At 38.7% G+C, this 24,616-nt stretch overlaps 1 protein-coding gene across 8 annotated transcripts in view; it reads left to right on the top strand.

Moving 5' to 3' along the window:
* Positions 1-24,616, top strand: part of shank3a (SH3 and multiple ankyrin repeat domains 3a) — a 149,663-nt gene that overhangs the window by 50,402 nt on the left and 74,645 nt on the right. For 6 of the 8 annotated variants that reach the window (XR_011178931.1, XR_011178932.1, XR_011178933.1 and 3 more), the window contains exons 4-7: positions 10,273-10,381; positions 10,945-11,096; positions 11,823-11,990; positions 17,261-17,377. Coding sequence is in view for 5 of the 8 variants with exons in the window: in XM_069162858.1 (XP_069018959.1) it covers positions 10,273-10,381; positions 10,945-11,096; positions 11,823-11,990; positions 17,261-17,377 (546 nt within the window). In the remaining 3 variants the exon portion in view is untranslated. Of the gene's footprint in view, positions 1-9,122; positions 9,150-10,272; positions 10,382-10,944; positions 11,097-11,822; positions 11,991-17,260; positions 17,378-24,616 lie in introns of those variants that run through there. The other 2 variants (XM_069162860.1, XM_069162862.1) reach the window with 2 other exon arrangements.

Here is a 24,616-nt window from a genome sequence, read left to right as displayed (position 1 = left end):
CACACAGAGTTAAACTTTGCAGTTTTACAAATTTATGCTACAGTAGATGAACAACTAAGGAAATGTAAGAGGCCTGTGCTTTGTGTACAGCCTCACCATCAGACAGCCAGTAAAGAGTCTGTTTGACACAAAGCCATTATTTTTGCTATAATTAGATTGGCTCACAGTCACACAGCGCTCACAATGGTCAGCAAGATTAAAATCTGGGAACAGCCAAAGACCAAAACCGTATGTACTGTAACAGAGCTTCAACTCATCCAAAAATAGTTGTTTGCCAGTGTGTAATGACTCTTAGAGACATATGTACAAAAGACAGATCCTACATTTGTGTCAAAATAAGTGAACAACATCTCCCAAGAATAAAGCCAAACAAAAAAATGGAAAGTGAACAAATATAAATTACATTTGATCACATTATTCTCAACTTTCTTTCACTGACCAACATTTCTTTTTTACTGTTCAAAGCTCTCACAAAGCTGTTATGATGGCTTTCAGTCACAAAACATCAGGCGACAAGTTAGAAGGAAAACAAAAGCATCTTTTTACGTTCAGTATTTGACTGAAGTTGGACAACGAAGCAAAATTTGGCCTTCAAGATCGACGGCAGCTCAAACTTTTAAGTTGACGTATTTGTGTGATTAAAAATGTTGGAAACACCCGGTGGAGAAGTTCTCCAGAGATTTTTGCCACTTTAGCAGGTAAACAGTCTTTTTTGGTTGGTGGAGGTGGCTCATTGAATTTTTGATCCAGTAGACAAAAGATAATTTAATGTTGTGAGTAATAACGCTGCACTGTTTTGTTTCTTTTGGTGGTACTACTAAATACTTGTGATCTTTTTCCCACTTCCCCACTGGCCAGTTACTAAGAAGACTCTTACCTGGTATTATGACTGCCAGAAATAGAGGACGTTGTGGTCAGGACATCATTGAAGTTATTGTATGTTCTTTCTTTCAATTTATTGCACTGCACCACAGTGTTTTTAATTTTTGCTTGATTCTTGAGGGAGTTTGTTCAATTATTATGACACAAATTTAATTCAGCAAAATGCTTCACCTGCAGTAAACTCGGGATGGACTGAAAAGGAAAAAGAAAATGAGGACATGTGATCCAAACATGAACTGAACCCAAACAGTTTGAATATTGGGTTCGCAATCGAATAGATTCACCTTTAATGTTTTAAAATAAAAAAAAGAATAGATTACATAATGTGTCATCTACAATAGGCAGTTTTACACAATGTACTATGAATAAGCTTTCTAAGCAAAAATATTATATAAATTTCCTTGGAACCATTCAACTATTATTCAACTATTATCACCCCCCAAGGCTGTCTACTCGTCTTTGCAGGTTTCTGTTGTTTGTGCTAAAGCATCTAATCTCACAATCTTACTGGAACTTTGTAGTTTGTTGCCTAATAGTGGTTGTCAAACAGCTTTTAGGGGCATTACTGTCACTCTCTGGTGGTAATAATGTGTTACTATTCAGTGAAAACATATTTTTCTAAGACAACACGGTAGTCGCACAAGCTATTCAATGTTCTATTATTTAAAGATGAGGTAAAATTCTAAAATCATGATCCATCCTTACACTCTACATGGTATTAGTATGATGCTGTCATCAAATCAGTTATGCTGTGTCTTTAATTATCTTTAAGATTAAAAATATATATATATATATCTGAATAAGAAGACTAAAGCCGGACTGTAAATTGAATGCAGCTTTGCTCTTTTTTCATTTTTTTATATAATTTTTCCTCTGACTTTATCACTCTCCTCCATTCCTTTCCCTCACGTGACCCCTTTTTCTTGTGTTTCTGCCACACAATGTCATTGTGTTGCATTTTTAATGGAAACATGTTTCAAGACCTTCATACTCTGCAATAAATCCATGAATTATAGAATAAACTGACAAATAAAACTAAAGAAGCCATTTGACTGTTTTTTCTTGTTTTGTTTTTAAAGAGGAGCTTCCTTTCTGATAGTAAACCTGAGTCAAATGGAAGATGCAGTACACTAGTGACTGCTTCACTACACTGTCTTTGCTCTGTTTGCTTTGTGGTTTTGCCAAAGACTTGAAGTGCATTTTAATATGTTTACATGGTGCCTCTTGGTTTTATCTTTCTCAGCTTTTTATTATTTTCAGTTGGTGACTTCAATCAGTTCATATCTATACTATGTGATCTACAAAACACATTTCTGTGAACTGGATCAGCTTTACTGTGAGTCTGTAGTTTATCATTCTCATATTCTCAAAACAACGTATTTTAAAATCCCTTGTCGTCTGCTCACTTAACGAATCATTCATACCTTATCCTTTCTGAATCTTTTTTATACCACGTATTACTCATCCTAGCACTGTTTCTTATCAAAGTCAAGCCTACATTTGTGTTGTCTAACAGAATATGTCTTTCATTCCACAATGAAAAAGAAGTCCAAACCCAATCAGGATTTTTTTTTTTTGTCTATCAAAATGCAGCACTCTGCCTAAATATAATTATTGGCTAAATATTTTCATGTATTAAAATGTATTATGCTGCTGTGTAGAAGTGGATTACTACACAGAGATGTGAATTGCTTTATCACTGCTGTTAAAAACTGTGTGTGCGGGTATGAGAATTCCGCACATATCAAACAGGGGTTTGTGCTTCGCACAGTTTGTGTAACTAATTAAAATGCAGTGCCCCTGCAGCAGGATGACCTATGTACAAAGCATCTGGGAGACAGGGGTCAAGGCCTGCCTGCTCTTGTACCAGGTTTATATAAGTGACTGTCAACAGAGAAAAGACAGACAGACAAGCAGGAACACTCTGTGCCTGATAAGGGTGTTTGTGTTTGCTGATGTGACTACACACAGGAAAAGGCCTTTGTCTCTAATAATGTGTTACTGTTGATGCAACTGTTTGTAGTAAAAGTACCTCTTTTTTATATGATGAAAGATAGTTAGCTAATGCTTTTGCTTTTATGTTTATTACACTGTATGTGGGCTGAGTTCCACATGCATTTATTCATTTTAACAGTGCTTACAAGTAATTAATTAAACCAAATTAGCCACAACAAATTTCAGCTGTTTTGCTCATTTACAAATCAGTGACACTTTTGGGTCAGATTTATCAGCTGATCGGTCACTGTCATTAATGTTTTCCACATCACTGTCAGGCTGAGTAAATATGACAGCTCCATGCTGACTGTTTATAGAAATGGACATAGCTTTCAGATCTGAAAATCGAGACCAAAGCGGAAGTACTTTAAACTACAATACCACCCGGGGCCGCTAGGTGTTAGCTCCAAAAAGGCTCTGGCTTCATAGACTTCTATTTAATTCCTGTCATTAAATACAAACTCAATAAAAGATTTTCACAAGTCATTATGGTGTCATTCACTAAAGTCACCACCAGAAAACCAATAAGAAGGACTGACATTCACTAAAGTCACTCCTTCTTATTGGTTTTCTGGTGGTCCATCTAAAAATAATCCCATCATTAAATATATATCATGCTTTAAATAAAAAGCACTATGTTCGGGGGCATGTATGTTTGCTTGACAGGCTTGTAGTGCAGTCAGGTTTCTGCTACAGGTGGGCAGGCGCAGTATCCTCATGTTCCCAAACAGATTTGATTCCGATTCACCACTCCCTCCTCCCCAGCTTGGCTCCAAAATAGCAAGATGGCGACGGCCAAAATACGAACTCAAGACTTCAGAACGACAAGTCAATTGGTGACGTCATGGTTGGTTACTGCTTGATGCTGACAAGGTATATGTTATGATTTGGCGATACGAAGTAGCTGCATATAAGTGTGTTGTAGCCACAATAAAATCACAATGATGACAATTTTAAAAGTCTACCTTGTTGCCAACTATCATGAATTACTTTATGACATGGCAACTTCCAAATGCAGTAGGTCTAAACCTTTTCTAATGGACATGAAACACTTGTATGTCACATGAAGGCATTGGCAATTGGCCTTTATGGGAATATGGGAATATCTTTGACCGTAACATCTGCTTATCTTTACGATACACTGTCAGTAATATTGCTGGCACTAACAGCAGGGCTCTGTGTTGACGTGGTAAAGCATTACTTCCACGTCTTCTTTTATGCCTGTGTTCTCCCCCAACTGTTTAGGCTATGCTCATATCATCCTGATGTTTGACGGTCCCCAGAGCATCCCCATGACCCACTGCACTCGCTCACTGTGTTTATTGCCTAAGCAGTTGTGACGGTTACGAGCATGTGTGTATTTTATGGGCCAGCTCACATTAGAACAGTATATGATCCTCCCAAATAAGCATCACGTCTGTGAGGATTGTAATTACTACTCATCCATGGCAAAATGTACTGTAGGCCAGCTGTGAGGGACCAGGGGCTATGTAGCCATTTGGTAATGAGTGTAAATATGGGGCAGCGAAAGTGACTTGACACACATGGGTACATCCTGCATATGGTTTTATAGTTGTGCCACATTCATGAGCGCTGTATGGATCACACATGGATGCACGAGCTACTGAACAGGACAGTAAGTCAGTACACCTCCTTTAATGAAGTTATGGCAAAAGCACTTAATAGAAGAAGGCAAAAAAAACAATGGGGACTTGTGTTTTCTCTGTATTGTCAATCCCCTCCTTAGTGGTGGAGGAGACGAGAACATCCTTAGCATACTGAACCTTTATTATTTTTTTCCTGCTAGCTCTTCCACTTCCTTTCTGCCACTGATTGGTGACCCTATAAAAAGGTATATATCCACATCTGACAAAATTTATTCAATATTCAGAATCCTAAATTAATCAGGGACTTTGCCCTGTAATTTGTAGCTCTTAAATGCAGTGGACCTACGATTAATGAGGCTGGCCCTCAATATCCAGGAGGTTCCCTAAACCCTGACTTTTGGCTAAATATGTTGGTTTTTTTTCCACAAGCCAGGTTGCTCTGTCTCTCTGGCTTCACCTCTCAGTACTTCTACCTGAGCGGCTGTGTTTTGGATTTTGGTTTCACTCCCACATCCCTGTTTATACATACAGATATGTGATTGATGTGATATGATTGGTTGTATCAGTCGCTTGACTGATTGGGGCTATTCACGGCTGCTGTTCAATGCAACTAATCCCTCCACGGTGGAAAAAGAACTGTAATAGTCAGTTACATACTGCAATGAAGTCATATTTTTGGATTGATAGGAGAAGTCTCACAGATTATTGAATAAAAATGAACTCAGCATGAATAGTGGTTTTAGTATCGTTAATTCATCAACTTCCAATTTTCAGATTACTTTTCTATCTATCAGATACTTTTATGGAAATTTCCAAGAGGGCCAAAACGTATTTGTATTTCTTTGTAGAAAATAGTCTCTAAACATATGGAGAGCAGGCAAAGACACCTTGGTTCTAGCATCAAACTGACACTGAAGGCTATTTTTTTGGTTAAACAAGTTGAAACATTTCCATAGATTCTGAGTTGATTATGGCTGCATTTATTTTTCACTGTGCTGCACTGACATGGGACATGATCTTTTATGTCTCCCTTCTTCTCTCTCTCTTTCCCTTTTTTATTTGTTTTTTCCCCCCTCTCGCTTTACTTGATCCAGCACAGCAGGGCCACCCCGTCCTCAAGGCAGTAATATAAGTACAGAAACTGCACCCACTGGTCAAATTGGTAGGCCTACACGCACACTGCTAATGAGTACATATCCTTATTTATAAATCTGTATGCTCAATGCGGTTTGGGGTCTGTCTAATTACACTTAGTGATAAAGACTGCAAACTGTGGGATAGCAGTGAAACAGAAAAACACACTCTCTGATAAATTATGACAAACAAAAAAACAGACACACATAGAAGTAGAAGTAGACAAAAATATTCAAACGTGGGAAACATTAGTCATGGGACACAGGCGCAAATAATAGGGTGAGAACTTCTCGCTACCTTTGTCTTGACCCTGTGAACATTGCAGCAGTGTTAATAAACAATCCATTTTGGCCACGTGAACATGCTATTTTCTGTTCCATCAATAGTATTTCTTTCAAGTTTCAGCACTGCATTGTTATCACACCAGACCAAAGCACTTATCGCCTAGAATAAGGTGTGTGATTCAGTGACTTTCCCTGAGCAATAATTGTGCTTTTATCTGGAAATAGTTCCCGACATTATGATTTCACCAGTGCATTTGCACAGCTGCTCCCTCAACAATGAGCTCAATTATAGCTCCCCGACCATCTCCCATTAGGTTGATTGATTGGCATTTCAGTGTTAGTGGGTTATGACTTCCTACGGTAGATTAGTCAGTGGTTTCAGACAGGCTGTCATGCTGTTCCTCTAAACACACAGAAATTGTTTTGCTTCATACACTTTGTAAAACCTGTATAGTGCATTAGGTCTGACACAGTTTGTTAAAACAGAAAACTCAGAGTACTGCAATTTTTTTCAGTTGTTGAGTTGTTTTTACAATGTTTGAAAAATATAGGTACTGTATGTTTTCTGCTACTGCTGTGTGAAAGACGTGGCCTTTAATTTTATTCAATTCAATTGAATTTTATTTATATAGCGCCAAATCACAACAGGTTATTTCACGGCAATTAACACATTAAAGTCCTTACAACAGAACTTTCCAACATCATACAGAGAAACCCAACAATTCAACAATTCCCACATAAGCTAGGAGGGGGGGGGGATCCTCTTTAAGGGTGGAAAAACTTCCAAAAGAAGGAAGGAAAAACTCCCTCTTAACAGGAAGAAACCTCCGACAGAACCAGGCTCAGAGGTGGGCGGCAATCTGCCTCGACCGGTTGGGGTGAGGGGAGAGCAGAGAGAGAAAAGGACAGCATAGAGATACAAGACATGAACTGTTGGTGGGGCCGACAGTTGCAGGGCAGACACATGCAGCTCCATGGCCGGGGACATTTTGCAAAAGAAAGAACAGAAACTACGCAAGCGAGGGAACTGTATGGAGAGGCAACAGACATTAAGCAAAAACTATGGGAGAGAAAAAGCATGGCGTTATTGAGATGTAATGGTGAGATATGACTGTATAGAAAGTGAAAGAGTGAGAGGAAAGAAGCTCAGTACACAACAAGGTCTCCCAGCAGCCTTGGCCTATAACAGCATAACTAAGGGATGGTTCAGGGCCACCTGAGCCAGCCCTAACTATAAGCTTTATCAAAAAGGAAAGTTTTGAGTCTCTCAGCTGGAGAGGGCTTCTGCCCCTCGAACACAAATTGGGAGCTAGTTCCACAGGAGAGGAGCCTGAAAACTGAAGGCTCTGCCTCCCATTCTATGTTTGGAAACTCTGGGAACCACAAGCAGGCCAGCGCTCTGAGAGCGAAGTGCTCTGTCAGGATGACGTGGTTCTATAAGATTACTGAGATAAGATGAAGCTTGGTCATGAAGAGCTTTGTACGTCAGCAAGAGAATTTTAAATTCTATTCTTGATTTAACAGGAAGCCAATGAAGAGAAGCGAAAACAGGAGAAATATGATCTCTCTCGCTAAATGCCGTCAGTAATCTTGCTGCAGCATTTTGGATCAACTGCAGGGTTTTTAGTGAGTAATATGGACATAGTAACAACAAGGAATTACAATAATCCAGCCTCGAAGTAACAAATGCATGCATGAGCTTTTCTGTATCACGCTGAGGAAGGATTTTCCTGATTTTATTAATATTACTAATTGAGGAATGGAAATGAAAATGCTAAATATTGATCTATCAGTGCACATGGTTGAAATAAAAGGATCCATACTCATCTCTTTCTATACGCTGAAGGCTTTTCCGGAGTGTTTTGTTCAAGCTGCGAACATGACAGTTTTTGACGAAGTCAGGAAGAAAAATAATTGCAGTATCTAAAGGAGACATGAAAGAGGTGCAGAGATTAAAGTTTGGATGATTTTTTTGTTTTTGTTTCATATTACCAAAAGATGAAATCAGGGCAATTTTGGAAATGTTTTTGAGTTTGAAATTTAAACTGTAAAACTGTTTTACCCTTTTATTAAAATGTGGGTTTGCATTTAGTTCTGGCAATCAGTCATGTAATTTCCAGTCTTTTCTTCACTATCACAGATATATATATACCAAGTCATGTTAATGCAGTTTGGTTTGAAATTAAGGAAAATTAATGATTTTTCGACAGATATTTTGGTTTTATTGAAATTAAATTCTTTTGACTTTTGAATAGCTATTATTTGCGACATATTTTTTGCCAGTTTTATATAAAATAATTGGTCTTGCAAATAACAGATCGTGTTCAGTCACTCCGCCAGTTCTGCACATAGCTTTGACTTCCAAATCTGATATATGACAGACTGCCATTCTTTTGACTATTTTCAGAATATTTAGTCAATTGTCAGTATGTCAGGATGATGTGGAAAATATATGCCTTTTTGTGTTGTTGCACAAGTGTGCATTTGTGTGTCTGTGTGTGTGTGTGTGTGTGTGTGTGTGTGTGTGTGTGTGTGTGTGTGTGTGTGTGTGTGTGTGTGTTTGTGTGTGTTTGTGTGTGTGTGTGTGTGTGTGTGTTTGTGTGTGTTTGTGTGTGTGTGTGTGTGTGTGTGTGTGTGTGTGTGTGTGTGTGTGTGTGTGTGTGTGTGTTATAGAGACAGAAAGATAGCAAAAGCAGGAAAATATTAGGAGTTTATTAAGACACCCGCTGAAACAGATTCATTATTACGAAGCCTTTTTGTCAGCCCTCTCTCTTCAACAGGCAATAAAACACACATCAGACCCAGCTGATCACTGGTAAATCATCCCCGTGCCTATTCAAGGCATTATCCTCAGTATTATGCAGGACACGCAAATGCACTTGTTCACACACGCAGCCACACTCACAAACACAACCTCAATGCTCTTCCCACTCATGTGTACATTGGCTGCCAGAGCTGTCTTTGTATTCCATCACCATAACAACTGCCTCAGAACATCTGAAAAAAGGAAAAAGCCAAAGTGAATTTCTCTCACTCAGTTTGACTTGGAGATGGTGAGCGTAGCGGTAGGCAGCTCCTCACAGCATGTCAGTGTGGTTCGTGTGAACAAGAAGCAGGCTTGTAGAGGCAAGCAGGCTGCAGAGGACTTGGTGTGAAGAGAAAGGGGACGTGTGATGTGAAATTCGGAAGGTGTTGTAGAGTGTGACTTTTCAGAACGAGGGATATACAGTTTAGGATGCCACACATGGTGAGTGTCAAACAGCTGCTGCATTCCACTCTCATTCTTGCACATTAAATTTGTGACATTACGTGCCTTCATTAATTTGTGTAAAATGTAATTTGTGTGTGTGTGTGTGTCTGGAGGCTTTTGCACATGTGGATGTTATGTAATGACTGAGGCTGAGAAACCTTGGGAGAATGCAAGAGTAATGAAAGTTTCTCTGTGAATCTCATTTGGGATGCTGCAGATATTGTGTAATTACTTCCTGTAGATACATGTTAGGCTATTAGACTATCACCCATGTTTTCATTGACATTTTATTTGTTCATTTTTGAACTATACTGGAATAAATTTATTTCAATCATTTCTGTTTATCTTTTTTAAGTACAGCACATTTACATTACATTGATTATGGTCTATACTGTTGTGTTTCAAATAATCTAAGATTGATTGTTGCCCTAATTCTTCAGACTACTTTAATATATTATGAAGTGTTAGTGCTGATGCCTTGCTCACAGCTTCATTTGTCACTTTATTCTCCACAGGTTTAGTTGAGGTGATTCATATTTTTAATCATAAGAAAACTAAGTGTATTTGCGTGTGTGTGTGTGTGTGTGTGTGTGTGTGTGTGTGTGTGTGTGTGTGTGTGTGTGTGTGTGTGTGTGTGCGTTTTAGGTTGGGTAGGATTTGCATGTAACTTTGTGCGTGTGTCTGTGCTTGTTTTAGGAAACTGTTCTTTAAGAATCACTGTTAGACTCAGTGATGTGTAAGTGTTGCTCTCAGGCACTCTACAATATTATAACCATTTCATTTGAACTCAAAATGCAACGTTAGCCTCAGGATCTCATTTTCGTGGTACTAATCTCCAAAGGAAAAGTCTTCCTTTTAAATGTTACTTTACAGTCCTTTCCCTGTCTTTTTTTGGTCCATCCTATAATAGCATATATATCTTATGCACATGGTCCATTTGCTTGGCATGACAGAACAGAAACAAAATCTTCAAACACAGAAGGAGAGAGCAACGACTTAAGCTTTCATCTCCAGACTGCATTATTAAACATCCCCATCCACACAAGTCTGACATCACCCAATCACAGCTGTCTCTTCCTCTCCTACCCCTTCTTCCTGTTCCCTTGTCTCCCTCCATTAGGCAAACCTGAAGAAGTTTATGGAGTATGTGCAGCAGAGGAGCATTGAAAAGGTCTCGAGGTTCCTGGAAAAAGGCCTGGACCCTAACTTCCATGATCCAGACACAGGAGGTGAGTATGTATGTGCTAAGAAACATCACACTCCTACACTACTCTGGCTACTATTTTTTTTACTTTTTTTTTCCAACCTTGATTTGTCTTTTCTCTTGTACTTTTTATACTTCTGTCTTCACCACAAATGACCATGTATGGATTTTCCAAAATAAGCCTTCTGCATTCCCGGTAAAGCTGGATTATTCTCTTTGCTAATCTCCTCATGTATATGCAAATGTTTGTCCAGCCATAAAGGAGATTTCCCTGCTGGGTGACCTGTAGTCTGGCAGATGAGCTGCAAAGCAAGGAGAACATGAGAATAGGTTGGTTTCACACCAACAGGAAGCATCCACTTAGGCACACTGGAGACTGACAATCACGACAGTAACCCAAATGCTCTGAAAGTCTCTGAAAATGGAAACCCACCATTTTAATAACTGTAATAGGCAATTTTCCTGTCAAATATTGACTGCTTGGAATTTTGGATGTTCATTTTCTGAGGAGAAGGCACAATAATGTCACTGAAAATACAGATTTATTTTTTTTTATGTTGTTTTCTCTGTCGTCCTTGGATTTTACAGAATGTCCTCTAACGCTGGCAGCACAGCTAGAAGGATGTGCAGAGCTCATGAAGGTGCTGAAAAGTGGAGGGGCACATCTGGACTACAGAACAAAAGATGGCATTACTGCTCTGCACAAGGCCGTGCGCAGCAAGAACCATACAGCGCTTATAGTGAGTAAAACACAGGCATACACACACACAAGCTGACTCATCTCTTTTATTTCTTTTGCTCGACCAATTGCTTTCTTCTGAACTTTCTCTCTGGAAAAGGAGAGTTTGCCAGCAGGTAATATCTGGCAGCAGGTGATGAGCAATTGAGTGCAGAGGGTACATGAGCAATCACTAAATATGTGAGGTATAACATGCCCTTTTGAATAGGCTGGCATAACCACTGATTGGCCTTGGGTGTGTGTGGTTTGAGGATGCTTGTTATCTAAATGGTAGGATTTATACGAGTCACATAATTGATTTCCTCTTAAGCCAGAACTGTTGAAGTTGGAATTTGTTATTTCCGCTCAATTATCCCACTATTCAATGTCAGTGGGCAGTGTAACATACATGAGCTGTTGTTGCTGTTAGTACAGTGAGTCTATTAAAGGTCACACTTGAACAATTTCTTCAAGTGAAATCTAAAAACAAATATTTACAAATGTTTTAGACATGGCCTAGAGTACAAGACAGTGTATAACCCTACATCTGTGGAGGTGTGATTGACTTCTTCAGTACCACCACTACCATTACTTTGTTGAGGTTTCTGGATTTCACCTTGAGATGGCATTTAAGGTGTCTGGTGTTAAGAATGTATACAAGTCTGTTTGACTCTAACTGTCTATGGTAATTATAAATACAATTGAGAGTGGCAACTGACGACTTAAAACCTTCTTCTTTGTCTACCAGACACTGTTGGATTTGGGTGCATCTCCTGACTATAAAGACAGCAGGGGGCTGACTCCACTCTACCACAGTTCAATGGTAGGAGGAGACCCCTACTGCTGTGAGCTGCTGCTGCACGACCATGCACAGGTCGGCTGTGAGGATGAGAATGGTTGGCAGGAGATACACCAGGTAATGCACAGTGACACACACACACACACACACACACACACATACACACAGATAACAGCAGTGAATGGTTGTGTGCAGAATAAAAATGTGGGTAGCGGGTAAGAAGTCTTGCCTGTTTTTTAGAGTTCCATTGAATTGATTTTTTGTATTTTTTTCACTTTGAGAATTTATTTTGTGGTGGTTGAACCCTTTGGGGAGGGGTCATGTAATTCAACTGGAAGTAATTCCTTTGTCCAAAAAAATTTGACCTTCGCCTTTTTGGTAGACGTTTCAATCAATTTGAACTTTCAGCTGAATTTTTTTTTAGCATATTTTTGAAATAAATAGAAACATATTAAATTTAGCAATTGAAAAAGTCAGTTTTTCTGCAAATTATTGTGGATTGGACTCTCAAATACATTTTGTATGTGGAAAACCACCACTGATATAGCATGGTGTGACCAGTGTCACGACTTGCCTCTCATATTAAACATGAAATACCATCATCTATTTAACAAACGTAATTAATTTAGGTACAACATCAAAAAGGCACGGGATCTGTATATCAGTGGTTTGGGCTAGTTACTTAGGCTAACTGCTAGCACTGTTGTATATTAATCAGCATTTTAATAGTTTTTCAAGGTAATGTAGCACAGTGAATTCTTGCCATGATGGTCGAAGTGATGAAGGAGTGATATTGTTGAGATATGGGGATAACGCCGCACATTTTCAGACAGTCTCTCCAAGAGACATTTACAGTTTTGACCTCAGCTGTTCACATGTTCACAAGTGCCCCAGATAGTAACACACGATAAATAGGGAGATCAGCACAGTGTAAAGCTCCTCTCGCACCTCTTCATAGCTCACCAATGCAGGTGTGAAGTGGGTGCAAATGTCAGAAAACAACAAAAACACCACTCTTTTGCACACAAATATAGGCGAGGAAAAATATGCATTTAATGACCGATGCACTGCCTCTAAAACACTGAGAAACCAAATTTAAGTTAGAAAGACTCATTGAGACTGATCATAGATGAGTAGACAAAACTGAAGAATGTTTTTAAAAAGTATTTTTTTTATTCTTTATTTTGCAAGCGCAGTATGAAACAAGGATTTTTTTTTTTTTTTTTTTTTTTTTTTTTTAATTAGAACATACTGTACAATGAAGCATTTTAGAATGGCAGTGCTATTACTTTAGGGCGTGTGTGTATTGTTTGAAGCTCGTTCAATTTCCGCTATGCCCTCCTTTGTTCTTCCCAACCTGAGAGGACGGCCCCCAGGTGTTACCGAGCTTTGAGAGGAATGCACTGTGCTGAGATCAGCGCTGGGGACTTTGACGCAGCAGTTGAATGACACATAAGCCCTTCAAAAACAACTCTATTCACAACAGAGTTCTCATTTACATATTTATTTGATTCTGTTGTAGCAAGTATCACATGTTGATTTAATTGTGGCCCCTAAACACTATCTGATAACCAAAGGTTTACAGAGCAACTGCATTAGTCTGGACAGAGGTCTGAAGCAGAGAGAAAAATATGTTTTTACAAATTTAACCACCTCAGTGTGGACTTGCTCTCAGTGTTGCAATTTTATTATGGGAGTGGGGAGACCTGATGGAATTACATGCCGATAGCCAATTAAGTTCAGACAAAAGTACTTTATCCCTGTTGTTTATGTAACTCCTCTGGATATCACACAAGCCCAAACATCATTAACATTGTTTTGTAAATGCTCGATGAACTGTATCAACACAATACATTTTGCTGCTTTGCAGATTGTCATGACTGAAGATGACTTGCTCCAGAAATGATGCACCCTAATCTTCTCAATTATTCCCAGTGAGGTCCAAATTGCGGTCGGTTTAGATTTAGATACTGATATAAATTTGTTACCTTAAAATTAAAAAAAAAAACATGACTTGTGTTTCTGCTCCTGCTGGAAAGCCTGAATTGAGGCGTATGTTCATCTTATACAGCACACACAGCACATCCATACTTAACCAAATTTAGCCGTCCTTAAACTCCCGTGGCAGATGCATATAAATCCTCAAATTTTTTTTAGAATAAGATTCAGCAGAACACAGCTTCACCAATAATATGCTCTTTTTGAGAACCGCACTCCTTTAGTCATTTGAGGATCAGAACAGCTGATATCAGGTGCACTGGGTCAATGAAAATGTCAAGTGGCAATTTCCAGAATTAAATGTGCTGCTGAAAGCCTGATGGTTACAAACAAATTGTGCCAAGTGGCATTCACACGGTGGCGCTGGACTCGCAACGTCATCAAGGGCGGGATCACTCAGCAGCCACAGCAAGGAACTGTCATGTCAGCTGATGTCTACTAAAATGTCATTACATGCGTATGTGTGTTTCTACACTTGATTTCTGCAGAACAGCGGAGTGGCAGAGTTATAAATAATAACCCCAAAGTTATTCGTTCTACTGTCGCTGCAGCTGTATTCAAGCCACTGCCTGGCAGTCCAAGTGGTAGCGCCTGTCTGATTTGGTCGTAGAAATACTTTTTCCTGTCTTACGAAGAGCAAACACTGTGTATTCTGTGCATTTTACACACATACAGCTTCAAGGAATCCCCTGCTCTGTAAACATAATGTAGGTTATTGCCCACATGCTTTTTTCTACGTGTCAGGGCTTTCTAGCTTCAATCTGAGTAGTGACAGAAAGAGACTAAAGGTCTTAAGGTTCTTGTATTGTAAATGTAACCAGACAGCTGTGGGATTCATTGCTTCTGTCGCTGACATTGAATATAAATAAAGGCAGAATAAATGTTGAATGGCAACATTTTGCTGTTATGATAATAGGAGAATCAAGCTTATCCTAATGTTAAATAAATGTTAAATGAACAAATGTGGTGTGTTTGAATACAACCCTTTTTCTCTTTGGAAATATTTATTTCATCAATATATTTATCAAAGGAGATGACACCAAACTTTATTTATACTGATTTATATGTTGTGACTAAATAGAATAACTTTGAAGTGCATTGCAGGAAAAACCCTACTCAGCAAATGAAGCTTAAAAACATGCACCTTGTCAGTCAATAGTTGGCTGTCTACAGCACCAGTCTCTCAGTACTCGTTTGTTCCCACTGATTTCCTTTTCATCTGTCTGTTTCTCTCTTTTCCATGGCTATTTTGGTGACGTCACACTAGTGTAGTTCATCTCAAGGTCTTGCTCTCGTTATTATTGTGAGCTAATTATGTACTACAAGGAAAGTTCAGTTTGTTTTTGTTCCTGGGATAATGAGACCTGAAAGTTGAATTCTATGATAAGACACAAAATTACCAAAAAGGTTAAATGAAACTAGTCAGTTATTTATCAAATGCTGTAACCTTTATGTTGTGGATTGTTGCATTGATTACCTTAGCTCAGAACCAGGAACCATTCACTTGAATAAAGTGATAAGCACAAGCGATTGAAGAGAGTTTGTGGTATTCACCCAACTTCAACATTTCAGTAGTTGATAGGCAGGTTCTCTCTATCTGACAGCTGTCTGCAACCATGAGAGGCTTCTCTGGACTAATAAATCTGTGATTGTTGTCCTTTTGACTGCCTCTTGTATTGGTGATGAATCACTTTGATTAAAAGAGACATTTTCATCTTATCTTCATATCCAACCTTTCACCCTTCGTCTGTCACAACGTGGCAATGCTCTAATCGTTGGCAGGTGTACTGTTATTATTGTCTAATTTCAACAAAGTGGTTCTCTAAAAGGACTACTGACCATACTACGTAGATGTGTTTTTCCAGTGATATTCGCCGGCTCAACGTCTTCTTTTTACTCTGACTTTATAATTTGTTTTATATTTGTGTAGTAAATTTGCCTGTACCACACAGAGTGGAACAGATTACAAACGCATGCCTTTTCATGAACGTGTGGCTTTCATCAGTTTGGCAGCAGTAAGAAACAACTCATGACTCAAGATTGTGCATTTAAGAGAGTTTGGTGAATCCAGCTAGGAACACTCACAATCAAACCTCACAAAAGTAAGAGAATTGTATGATAAGAATACAAAGATGTTTTTCAATGATTGTTTTCTGGTGTGTCTTAGCAGACATACACAGAGGGAGATAAGACTATGAGGGGTTGTTTCTGTGTGCCTTTTCAGTGCGTGGTTACAGCAAGGGGTTTAAATGGAAGGAGTGATCATTTAATGTCAATGATGTGCCTTTGTATATGGATTCAAGATACTGTATAGTAAATCGCCTTCAACCTGTATAGTAAATTGTCTTTCAACCCTAAAAATTTTAAAAATGTAAAATTCTTTCAAGCCCTCCTCCCTGTTTCTCCCCCTTTTCTGTGTCCTTTCCAGTATTAGCATTCTTGTGGTATATATCATGTATAATAGGATACACTGCAGAAGGGCTGATAACCAACAACAATCCCAGCATCATTTGTGCGCTGTCTCACTGCTGTCACACACTCTTAGCGAGACAGAACACAGGAGGGGGAGAACAATTGCTGGGGGAGAGTTGTGTGCTTCTTTGTCAATGACACAGGACAAAACCACAGAGTGGGAGGGGAAAAAAAGAGAGAAGATAGAGATTAGATGAAAAGTTTATTGCTCCCAGTTTTGTAAAACAAAGAAACAGAAAAAAAAAGGCAGAACTCTTGCCAGAAAATTTTTCACAGATTTACATTTAGCCCCAGGTGATACAAAGGAGTTGTTCCCTTCCTCTTTGAGACTGTTGGCAACATGTGTGAGGAGAATTTCTCTAAGGATAAAGCCCAAGGAAAAGCTTGGGCTAAATAATTTGGTAATTTTACCATTTCTCAGGTTTACCAGTCTTAACATTTGTAACAACTGTTTGGGTGATGATGCAGAGGCACATTCAAGCTATTCCACCATAATCATTGCCCCAAATGTGTTTTGTGGCAGAGGAAATAGATAGGTTTCATTAACATTACATTAGTTTGGCCATGGCAAGGAGAAGACTGTTTCTGCTGCTTTTGTCAAAAAATAGAGGGCCAGAGGCTGCAGCCAAACTCTCGATTGTTTAGGTAACCTTTGTTCATTGTGCCTGGTCAGCTCACAAAAATACAATGTGCTGTCTACTAATTTTGGCAAAGTTTCACATACCGATTACATCCTTGGTCAAAATCGAAAAAAGGATAATTTTGTCATTCTTTAATACAATTCATCTCCCAACAAATATTACTGTAAAATAGGTTGTCCTACATTCTTTTCTCAGAGACTCGCCTCCTTTCAACTATATGTGTAAAAAAAGGTTTTCTTTTGTAAAAATAGTAAATGTGTTACTCTGTCCTTTCAGGCTTGCCGCTATGGTCATGTGCAGCACTTGGAACACCTGCTGTTCTATGGAGCGGACATGGGTGCCCAGAATGCATCTGGAAACACTGCCTTGCATGTGTGTGCTCTCTACAACCAGGTACCATCTATGAAAAAAAAACATTTAATGGCTTGTGTGTTTGGGGAGTAGAGGGAGGTCAGTGTTCTGTGGAATTGCATTTATAATGGATGGATGTGCATTACACACTTTACATCTAATGCCAATGCTGAGTGCCAATGCAGGAGGACGCGTCATATTCACACAGCGGGGTGACAAGTTGGAGGTCATAGAGGTAAATGGCCATGTGACACGTTTATCTTCTACACCAGGGAGCAGAGCTTATTTCCCATCTGAACGTGTGTTTGCTTTCTTAAATCATTTGCCACATCCACAGTTTTTTCTCGACTGGTTTTTGTTGGCTAAACTTAACCACACTTAACAATACTCTACAGATGTTTTATAAAAAAAAATAAAAAAAAATAAAATGAAACTTTTAAATGAATATTATTCACCTGTCTTCCCATTAATCTACGCTCAATAAAAAACAAAAACAGTTTTTAAAAGACAGTTTTACTTTGCTTCATTAGCAGCCATTACAGCTTTAAATCTTCGTGTTAGTTCCTCCAATTTTTGCATACCTGGATTTGGACAGTTTATCCAATTCTTCCTGGCAGATGAAGCTCCATTGAATGTGATGGGAAGTGTCTGGGAACTGCCATCCCCGGGTTTATCTACAGATGTTCTGCTGGGTTTAATTCTGAGTTTTAGCTGTGACACGTAAGGATAAGACCAGGCAAGTGTTTGTATATCACATTTCAACAACGAATTAATTCAAAGTGCTTTACATAAAGCATAAAAGCCATCAAGACAAAAATTTTTTTTAAAAGCATAAAGATCAAAATTAAAGACAAGCTGAAAAATGAAATAAAAATACAAGAGTAAACGTTACAGTGCAGTGTAAGAAATTAGTGATTATTCAATTTAATTAAAGGCTTTGTTAAAGAAAAGTCGTCAGCCTTGATTTAGGCAAGGCAAGTTTATTTATATAGCACATTTCAATAACAAGGCAATTCAAAGTGCTTCACATAAAACCATTAAAAGCATCAAGACATTAGGCAAAAGAAAAGGATATTTAAAAACAACTAAAAACAGTGACTAAAACATTCAAATATAATACATAAAGCAAGCTAAAAATTTGATGAAAATTACAGTGCAGTGTAAAACTGAAAATACAGAAATTTAAAAGAACTGAGTGTTGTATCAAACCTGCAGTTACCTGGGAGTTTGTTCCAGATATGGGTAGCATAAAAGCTGAATCCTGCTTCTTCATGTTTAGTTTTGACTCTGTGGACTGAAATCACACACACACGACCTTAGGGGTGTGGATAGTTCATAACATAGTAGCAGGTCAGGCATTTATTTTGGCCCTAAACCATTCAGGGCTTTACAAATTAATAGCAGTATTTTGAAATTAATTATTTGACAGACAGGAAACCAGTTTTATGATCTGACAACTGCAGTGATATCATCCACTTTCTTCATTTTGGTGAAGACTTGAGCAGCAACAATCTGAATCAGCTGCAGCTGTCTGATCAGTGTTTTTATAGCGACCTGTTAACGCAGCATTGCAGTAGTTTAGTCAATTGAAGATAAATGCGTGGACATGTTTTTTCAAATCCTGCTGCCCTATAATCCTTGATGTGTTTGTCAGGTGATAATAGGCTCAGTTTGTAATTGTCTAAATGTGGCTATTAAAATTCAGGTCTGAGTCCATGGCTACACCAGAATTTCTCGCTTAGTCTGTGACTGAGTCTGTTCAATTTAACAGATTAAAGCTGAACACTAACTTTCAATCGTTCTTCTATGTCTCCAAAAACAATTGAGTTTTATCTATGTTTAATTGAAGAAAATTCAGGCACATCCAATCGTTAATATGTTCAATGTGCTTCCTCAGAACTTGTATGGGATTATAGTCTTCTGGTTAGATGGTGATGCACATTTGCTTGTCATCTGCATAATTACATTATGTTGTTGTTTTCTATAATCTAAGCGAGCGAGAGCAAGTACAGAACAGTTGAAAAGTAGTTGAAACCAGTTTAGTACTGTGCCAGAATGTCCCAGACAGTTTACCTCTTGTTCTAGTAATATGTTGTGGTTCACTACGTCAAATGCAACACTGAGATCCAGCAATACTATGACTGAAATTCTGCCACTAAAAGATGAAAAAGATCATATTTTGCCTTGTGCTCTCAGAGTCCTTTAAAAAAGAAACTCAAACTGGGCTGTTATGCCTTTACTCAAGAGTGGCCTCTATCTAGCAACTCTGTTACAGAGGGCATATTGATGCAGTGCTGCTGAGATGGTTGTCCTTTCGGCAGGTTCTCCCATCTTCTGAAGCTCTTTTCGTGTGACTGTAATTTTCTTGGTCACTTTCCTGACTAAGGCGTAGCCTCCTTGGCGTCTCAATTTGGCCAGATTCTACAACGAGTCCAGGAATTTATTTATTTTCTCAATAATCAAAGCTACTGTGCTCCTGGGAACATTCAAAGCTTTAGAAATGGTGCATGGGATCAACTTAGGGTCATAAAGATGTTGTGCTTGGGAAATGATGTGCAGATTTGCAGATACACAAAAATGTTTCCAGCTGCAAAACAGTTTCACACATTCACAGATTTGAATTTGTGAGAACATTTTTCTTTTAAAAGCCTACACATTCAGGTAAAAGCATGCAATTTTTTTTTTATGTGTACATAAATCGTGAAATACAAGTGCAGAATGTAAAATTATTTGTGAACATCATTTCACAAGCTCGAAATCTTTATGACCCTAATTTGATCCTATAATGGTGCCCTTGTCCTTGCCTCACCACACATGGACTTTATGGCTTGGATTTTGTCCTGACAGTGTGGATTTTAAGACCTCCGTATACATAAAAGTGTGCAAAAGTAAAGGAATCAGAATACTTTCTGAAGCAACTGTACTATATATACATGTGTGTGAATTGTAGCATTCATATGTTTCTGTCATGTAAGTGTGTAAGTGTTTGTCTTTGCGCGTCGTCCAAGAGTTGTATGAGCAGTGACTGTGCTGCAACATTGAAAGTCGTGGGGCTTCATCGTCTTGCTGACGGTCACTTATGCAATGCAGAGACTTAATGTTTCTATACAGGGTCTTGAGATTTGCAGCATAGTCTTCTCATCATACCTTGCCTCTTAGTGTGTGTGTGCATGCACATACACATTTGTGTGTATTAGAGTGGCAGTCTAAAGCATAGGTATGCTACACCTGGTCATTATCTCTGCTGTATTTGTTGCCTGTTGTGATAATGATCTGAAAGGGGAAATTAAAGAGAACTAGTCCAAGTGGGAGTGTAGAAATAAAACAGGAATATTTCTTCAATGTAGATCGTTAACGCAATTTTGATTGAAGTAGCAGGTAGTTCTTTGTTATAATTTATTATTTTTGATGGTTTATATTTCACTACAAATGCTGCCATAGAGACTATTGGTGCCAGACTGTGACTGTCATACAGGATAATTATTGAGCTGTCCTCACAAGGACAGTGAGCCGACGCTGAAGATCCTAACCTTGTTCTGTATTTCCAGCAATTTTCTCTTTTGCGGAGCGTGTCTTAAAGGATAAGGCTTGTGTTACTCTATACTTTGTTTTTTGTCAACAAATGTCCTGAAAAACTAAAAAGCAATGTGTTAGTCTGCCAATACCTTCAAGCTTCTGTGCTGTTTGTTAACGAAGATGTCAATGTTAAAGGAAAAAGCAGCATAGATATATGCATAGCTATGCATTTCATTTTCAAATATAATGAATAATGGTGAGACAGGCTGGGAACTATCGTTTGTTCTTTTTGTTGTTTTTTGTTTTTTGTTTTAGGAAATCTTACTTTTGGGCTCTATTTTCTGTTTTAGATTACCACACATTTGGAGCTGTCAAGATTATTTACAGTATGGCAGGAGAATGATGTTATTTGTTAATGATTTTAAATGAACTATATGTCAGACATATCAGGGTTTGGCTATACCGGAACTACTTTGTTTACGTGACAAATTTAGTCTTGTCATGGGATTCGCTTGCAATTGGAAAACCATAGAAAACTGTCAGCCTTGTTTTTCTTTAATTTCAACAAAAATCAGCACCAACATGATTCTTCTGAGTCTGTGCATACCTGTCAAACTTTGCAGTCTGAAAGTCAGAGCAGTTTCTGCCTGAAGAGATGGTTGAGGTGGTGGTTTGAAGCTCTGTGTGGTATACTGGAAAATCTTGTGATAACGAGATAAAATACATAGAGGGTATTTTTTATATATATATATATAAATGAACGTGTTTCATATCAGGAGAAGTACAGTAGAACAGTGGTGAATGAGGGCAGTGAAAACCAGCATACTTATGTAAAAACCATGAGGATTGTTAGGTACTTTATGCCCATGCACTGGTGGGTTTGAGGCTGCTCAAAGAGAAAGATGTAACTGAGTGCTCAGGAGGAGGCTTTTCTGCTGCTTCACTGGGAACTAGTGTTGCTCAGTTAATGAAGATTGGATGAGCACTTTCTCCCTCTCTCTGTAAAAGAAGTGAAAAATGTGTGCATGCATGTGTAAGTGTGTTTGCGTGTTGTGATTTTTAACTATGTATTGTTCAGCTAATTCCAGTTGTGATGAATGACCTGCTTCAATTAGACTGGAACACTATAGTCTCAACAGAGAGAGAGAAAGAGAGAGAGAGAGAGAGAGAGAGAGAGAGAGAGTGAATGAGTGTGTGTGTGTGTGTGTGTGTGTGTGTGTGTGTGTGTGTGTGTGTGTGTGTGTGTGTGTATGTGTGTGTGTGTGTGTGTGTGTGTGTGTGTGTGTGTGTGTGTGCGCACGTGTGTGTGTTTGGTAAGCACAGCATCAATACTTAATACATGATGTTTTTAACACATCCACGTGACTTAAGCCATTACATGTTCCCCTTCTCGGAGCAGGGAGGACCAGGATGTGTATGTGTTCTTGTATTACTCTAGTTGTGGGGACATACATTAATTGTTAAATTTTAGTATGAGGACTTGGTTTAAGGTGAGCGTAAGATTTATGTTTTATCCAAAGGCAACTGGATTTTTTGTTTTGTTTGTTTCTTAAAGACGTTTTGTGTCTCATCCGAAAAGCTTCTTCAGTTTTTAACGTCAGCATTGGGTCAGTTGCAAGTTAGGCTTAGGTAAGTTATGGTTGGGGGATGTCTATGCAGAAATTATTGTCAATGTAGAGTAAATGTCATGTCCTTTTTCTTTGTTGGAAACACAACGGTGTAGCTGTGTGTCTGTAAAGGGGTGGAACATAATCAAAGTACAGAGTGGATGAACAGTTTAATTTACAGTTACTTGTTCAACTTCTTGTTCATCTTCAGTTTGGTAATGGACCCCGTCCGTGCTCTTTCCCTCAGCTGATGAGAATAGCTGTTATCCTGCCAGTGGAGACTGAACACCAGCTGATTGATCAGTGTGTCTTAGCAGGGTTCCAGCAGGCCTGAAGCAGGCCTGGCTTGGATGACTATGTACCATCACAGTAAGAAATGGGCTGGTAGAATCGACTGGGAAACCAGTAGTCCGGTGGTCAGATCAATAGATCTATATGGAGAAAAAATAGAGAGTGTCATAAAGGGGGACAGATGGGAGAGACTGGATGAATGATAAGATAACATACAGTTATCATCAATCGAATAAGCTTTGTCAATGCTAGGAAAGTCCCATTGCTTAGGTATGGCTGGCTAATACCATTCACATAGTCATGTATGTGATCAGCAGCAGTGTAAGGCAGGGCTCTTTTGCCTGCCATGGGAGGTGGTGGGATGAATAACTGAGTAAAGACACAGTAGTGTAGGAAATGACAAGTGAGAACAGCACTGATGAGTGAAAACACACACAACTGTCCAAATCAGTCCAACCAAGGGAATCTTGGGATAACTGCTGTCCAAAGGAGGTTTCACTGAATTTTTTTTTGCTACTGTTTTTGTATTTTGGCAGTTTTGTATACACTAACAAGAAATGATTCAGCTCTTACTTAAAGCGTTTCAGCTTTAAATCGTGTATCTTTTGTGCATTAGATGTTAGTGACAATCTAATGTGAAAAACAAGGTCTACAGTCAGTGGAGGATGCCAAATCTGCTGCTTCAGGTCTGATGACAGAAGGAATCCTCAAATGTATAAACATGGCTGCGAGAGGAACCATCTGTCAAATCTTTACACATGAATGACCTGCATCATTAGTGTAAAGTACTTAACTTAACTCGTTACTGTATGTAGCTACAGTAATCACATCTAGTAAGCCACGGTGAGGACCAAAATGTTTTTTCTTAATGAATTCCTATCGGCCTTGGGGAGAACAGAAAGACAGATGGCTTGCACTGTAATTGGCCTCTGTGTTTGTGTGTGCAAGTTTATGCATCTGTAAAAAAAAAACTGAGTAGAAAGTCACCAAATTGGCCAAATTTAAGGGTTCAACTGTTGGGGTACTCACATCATCATTAATTTGATTATAAGACGGTAACATATGTTTGCATCAACAGACGCAGACACAAGAATCTCTGTCAAATAAAATGCATAGAAGTGGAGAGATTGAGCCAGATGGGCTGTGTGTGACATTTACAACTAGTTATTTCTATCTATTTAACTCCGTACAGGGACATGCATAACTAGCAAGAACTATATTGATTTATTTTTTCCCCACTCACCTCAGCAAACATGATCACGATCCGTGGCTTAAAGAAGAGTCATGAAACAGTTTGAATTAGCCATGTTTTCTCATTACTGTGTGCTAAAATAAAAGGATAGACTATGATACATGTACTGCTTTAAAAACAGCCTCCGGATAGACTAGGCTAAGGGGTATTGATTGTATCATAGCTGTTGTGTTTTACTTGAGTGTATCTTTGTATCTTTCACTTGCAGTACGTGTCCTATCCCTCTTCCATCTCACTTCTCTCAAACCTTGATGTATTCGTAGTGATTCCATGTTTTGGCACCAAAGACATAAAGCAGAAATACAGAGATGTTTTCCATATGCACACACATATCTGCATGAATAAAACATACAAGGTCATGCACAGTTAGCTCGTCACATATTGTTTGCTCTTAAAATGGTGATCCTTATAACGGTATTCAAGGAGAAGTGTGTGTGTGTGTGTGTGTGTGTGTGTGTGTGTGTGTGTGTGTGTGTGTGTGTGTGTGTGTTGTGTGTGTGTGTGTGTGTGTGTGTGTGTGTGTGTGTGTGTGTGTGTGTGTGTGTGTGTGTGTGTGTGTTTTGTATGTGTTTGCACATGGCTGGCATGCAACTGTATAACGTAGAGGTTATTAGC

This window comes from Embiotoca jacksoni, unplaced genomic scaffold, assembly GCF_022577435.1.
Source record: "Embiotoca jacksoni isolate LCO1_2020_lvr unplaced genomic scaffold, fEmbJac1.0.p SCAF_3, whole genome shotgun sequence".
Classification (NCBI taxonomy): Eukaryota; Metazoa; Chordata; class Actinopteri; family Embiotocidae; genus Embiotoca; species Embiotoca jacksoni.
This window is presented reverse-complemented; position numbering and strand designations above follow the sequence as displayed.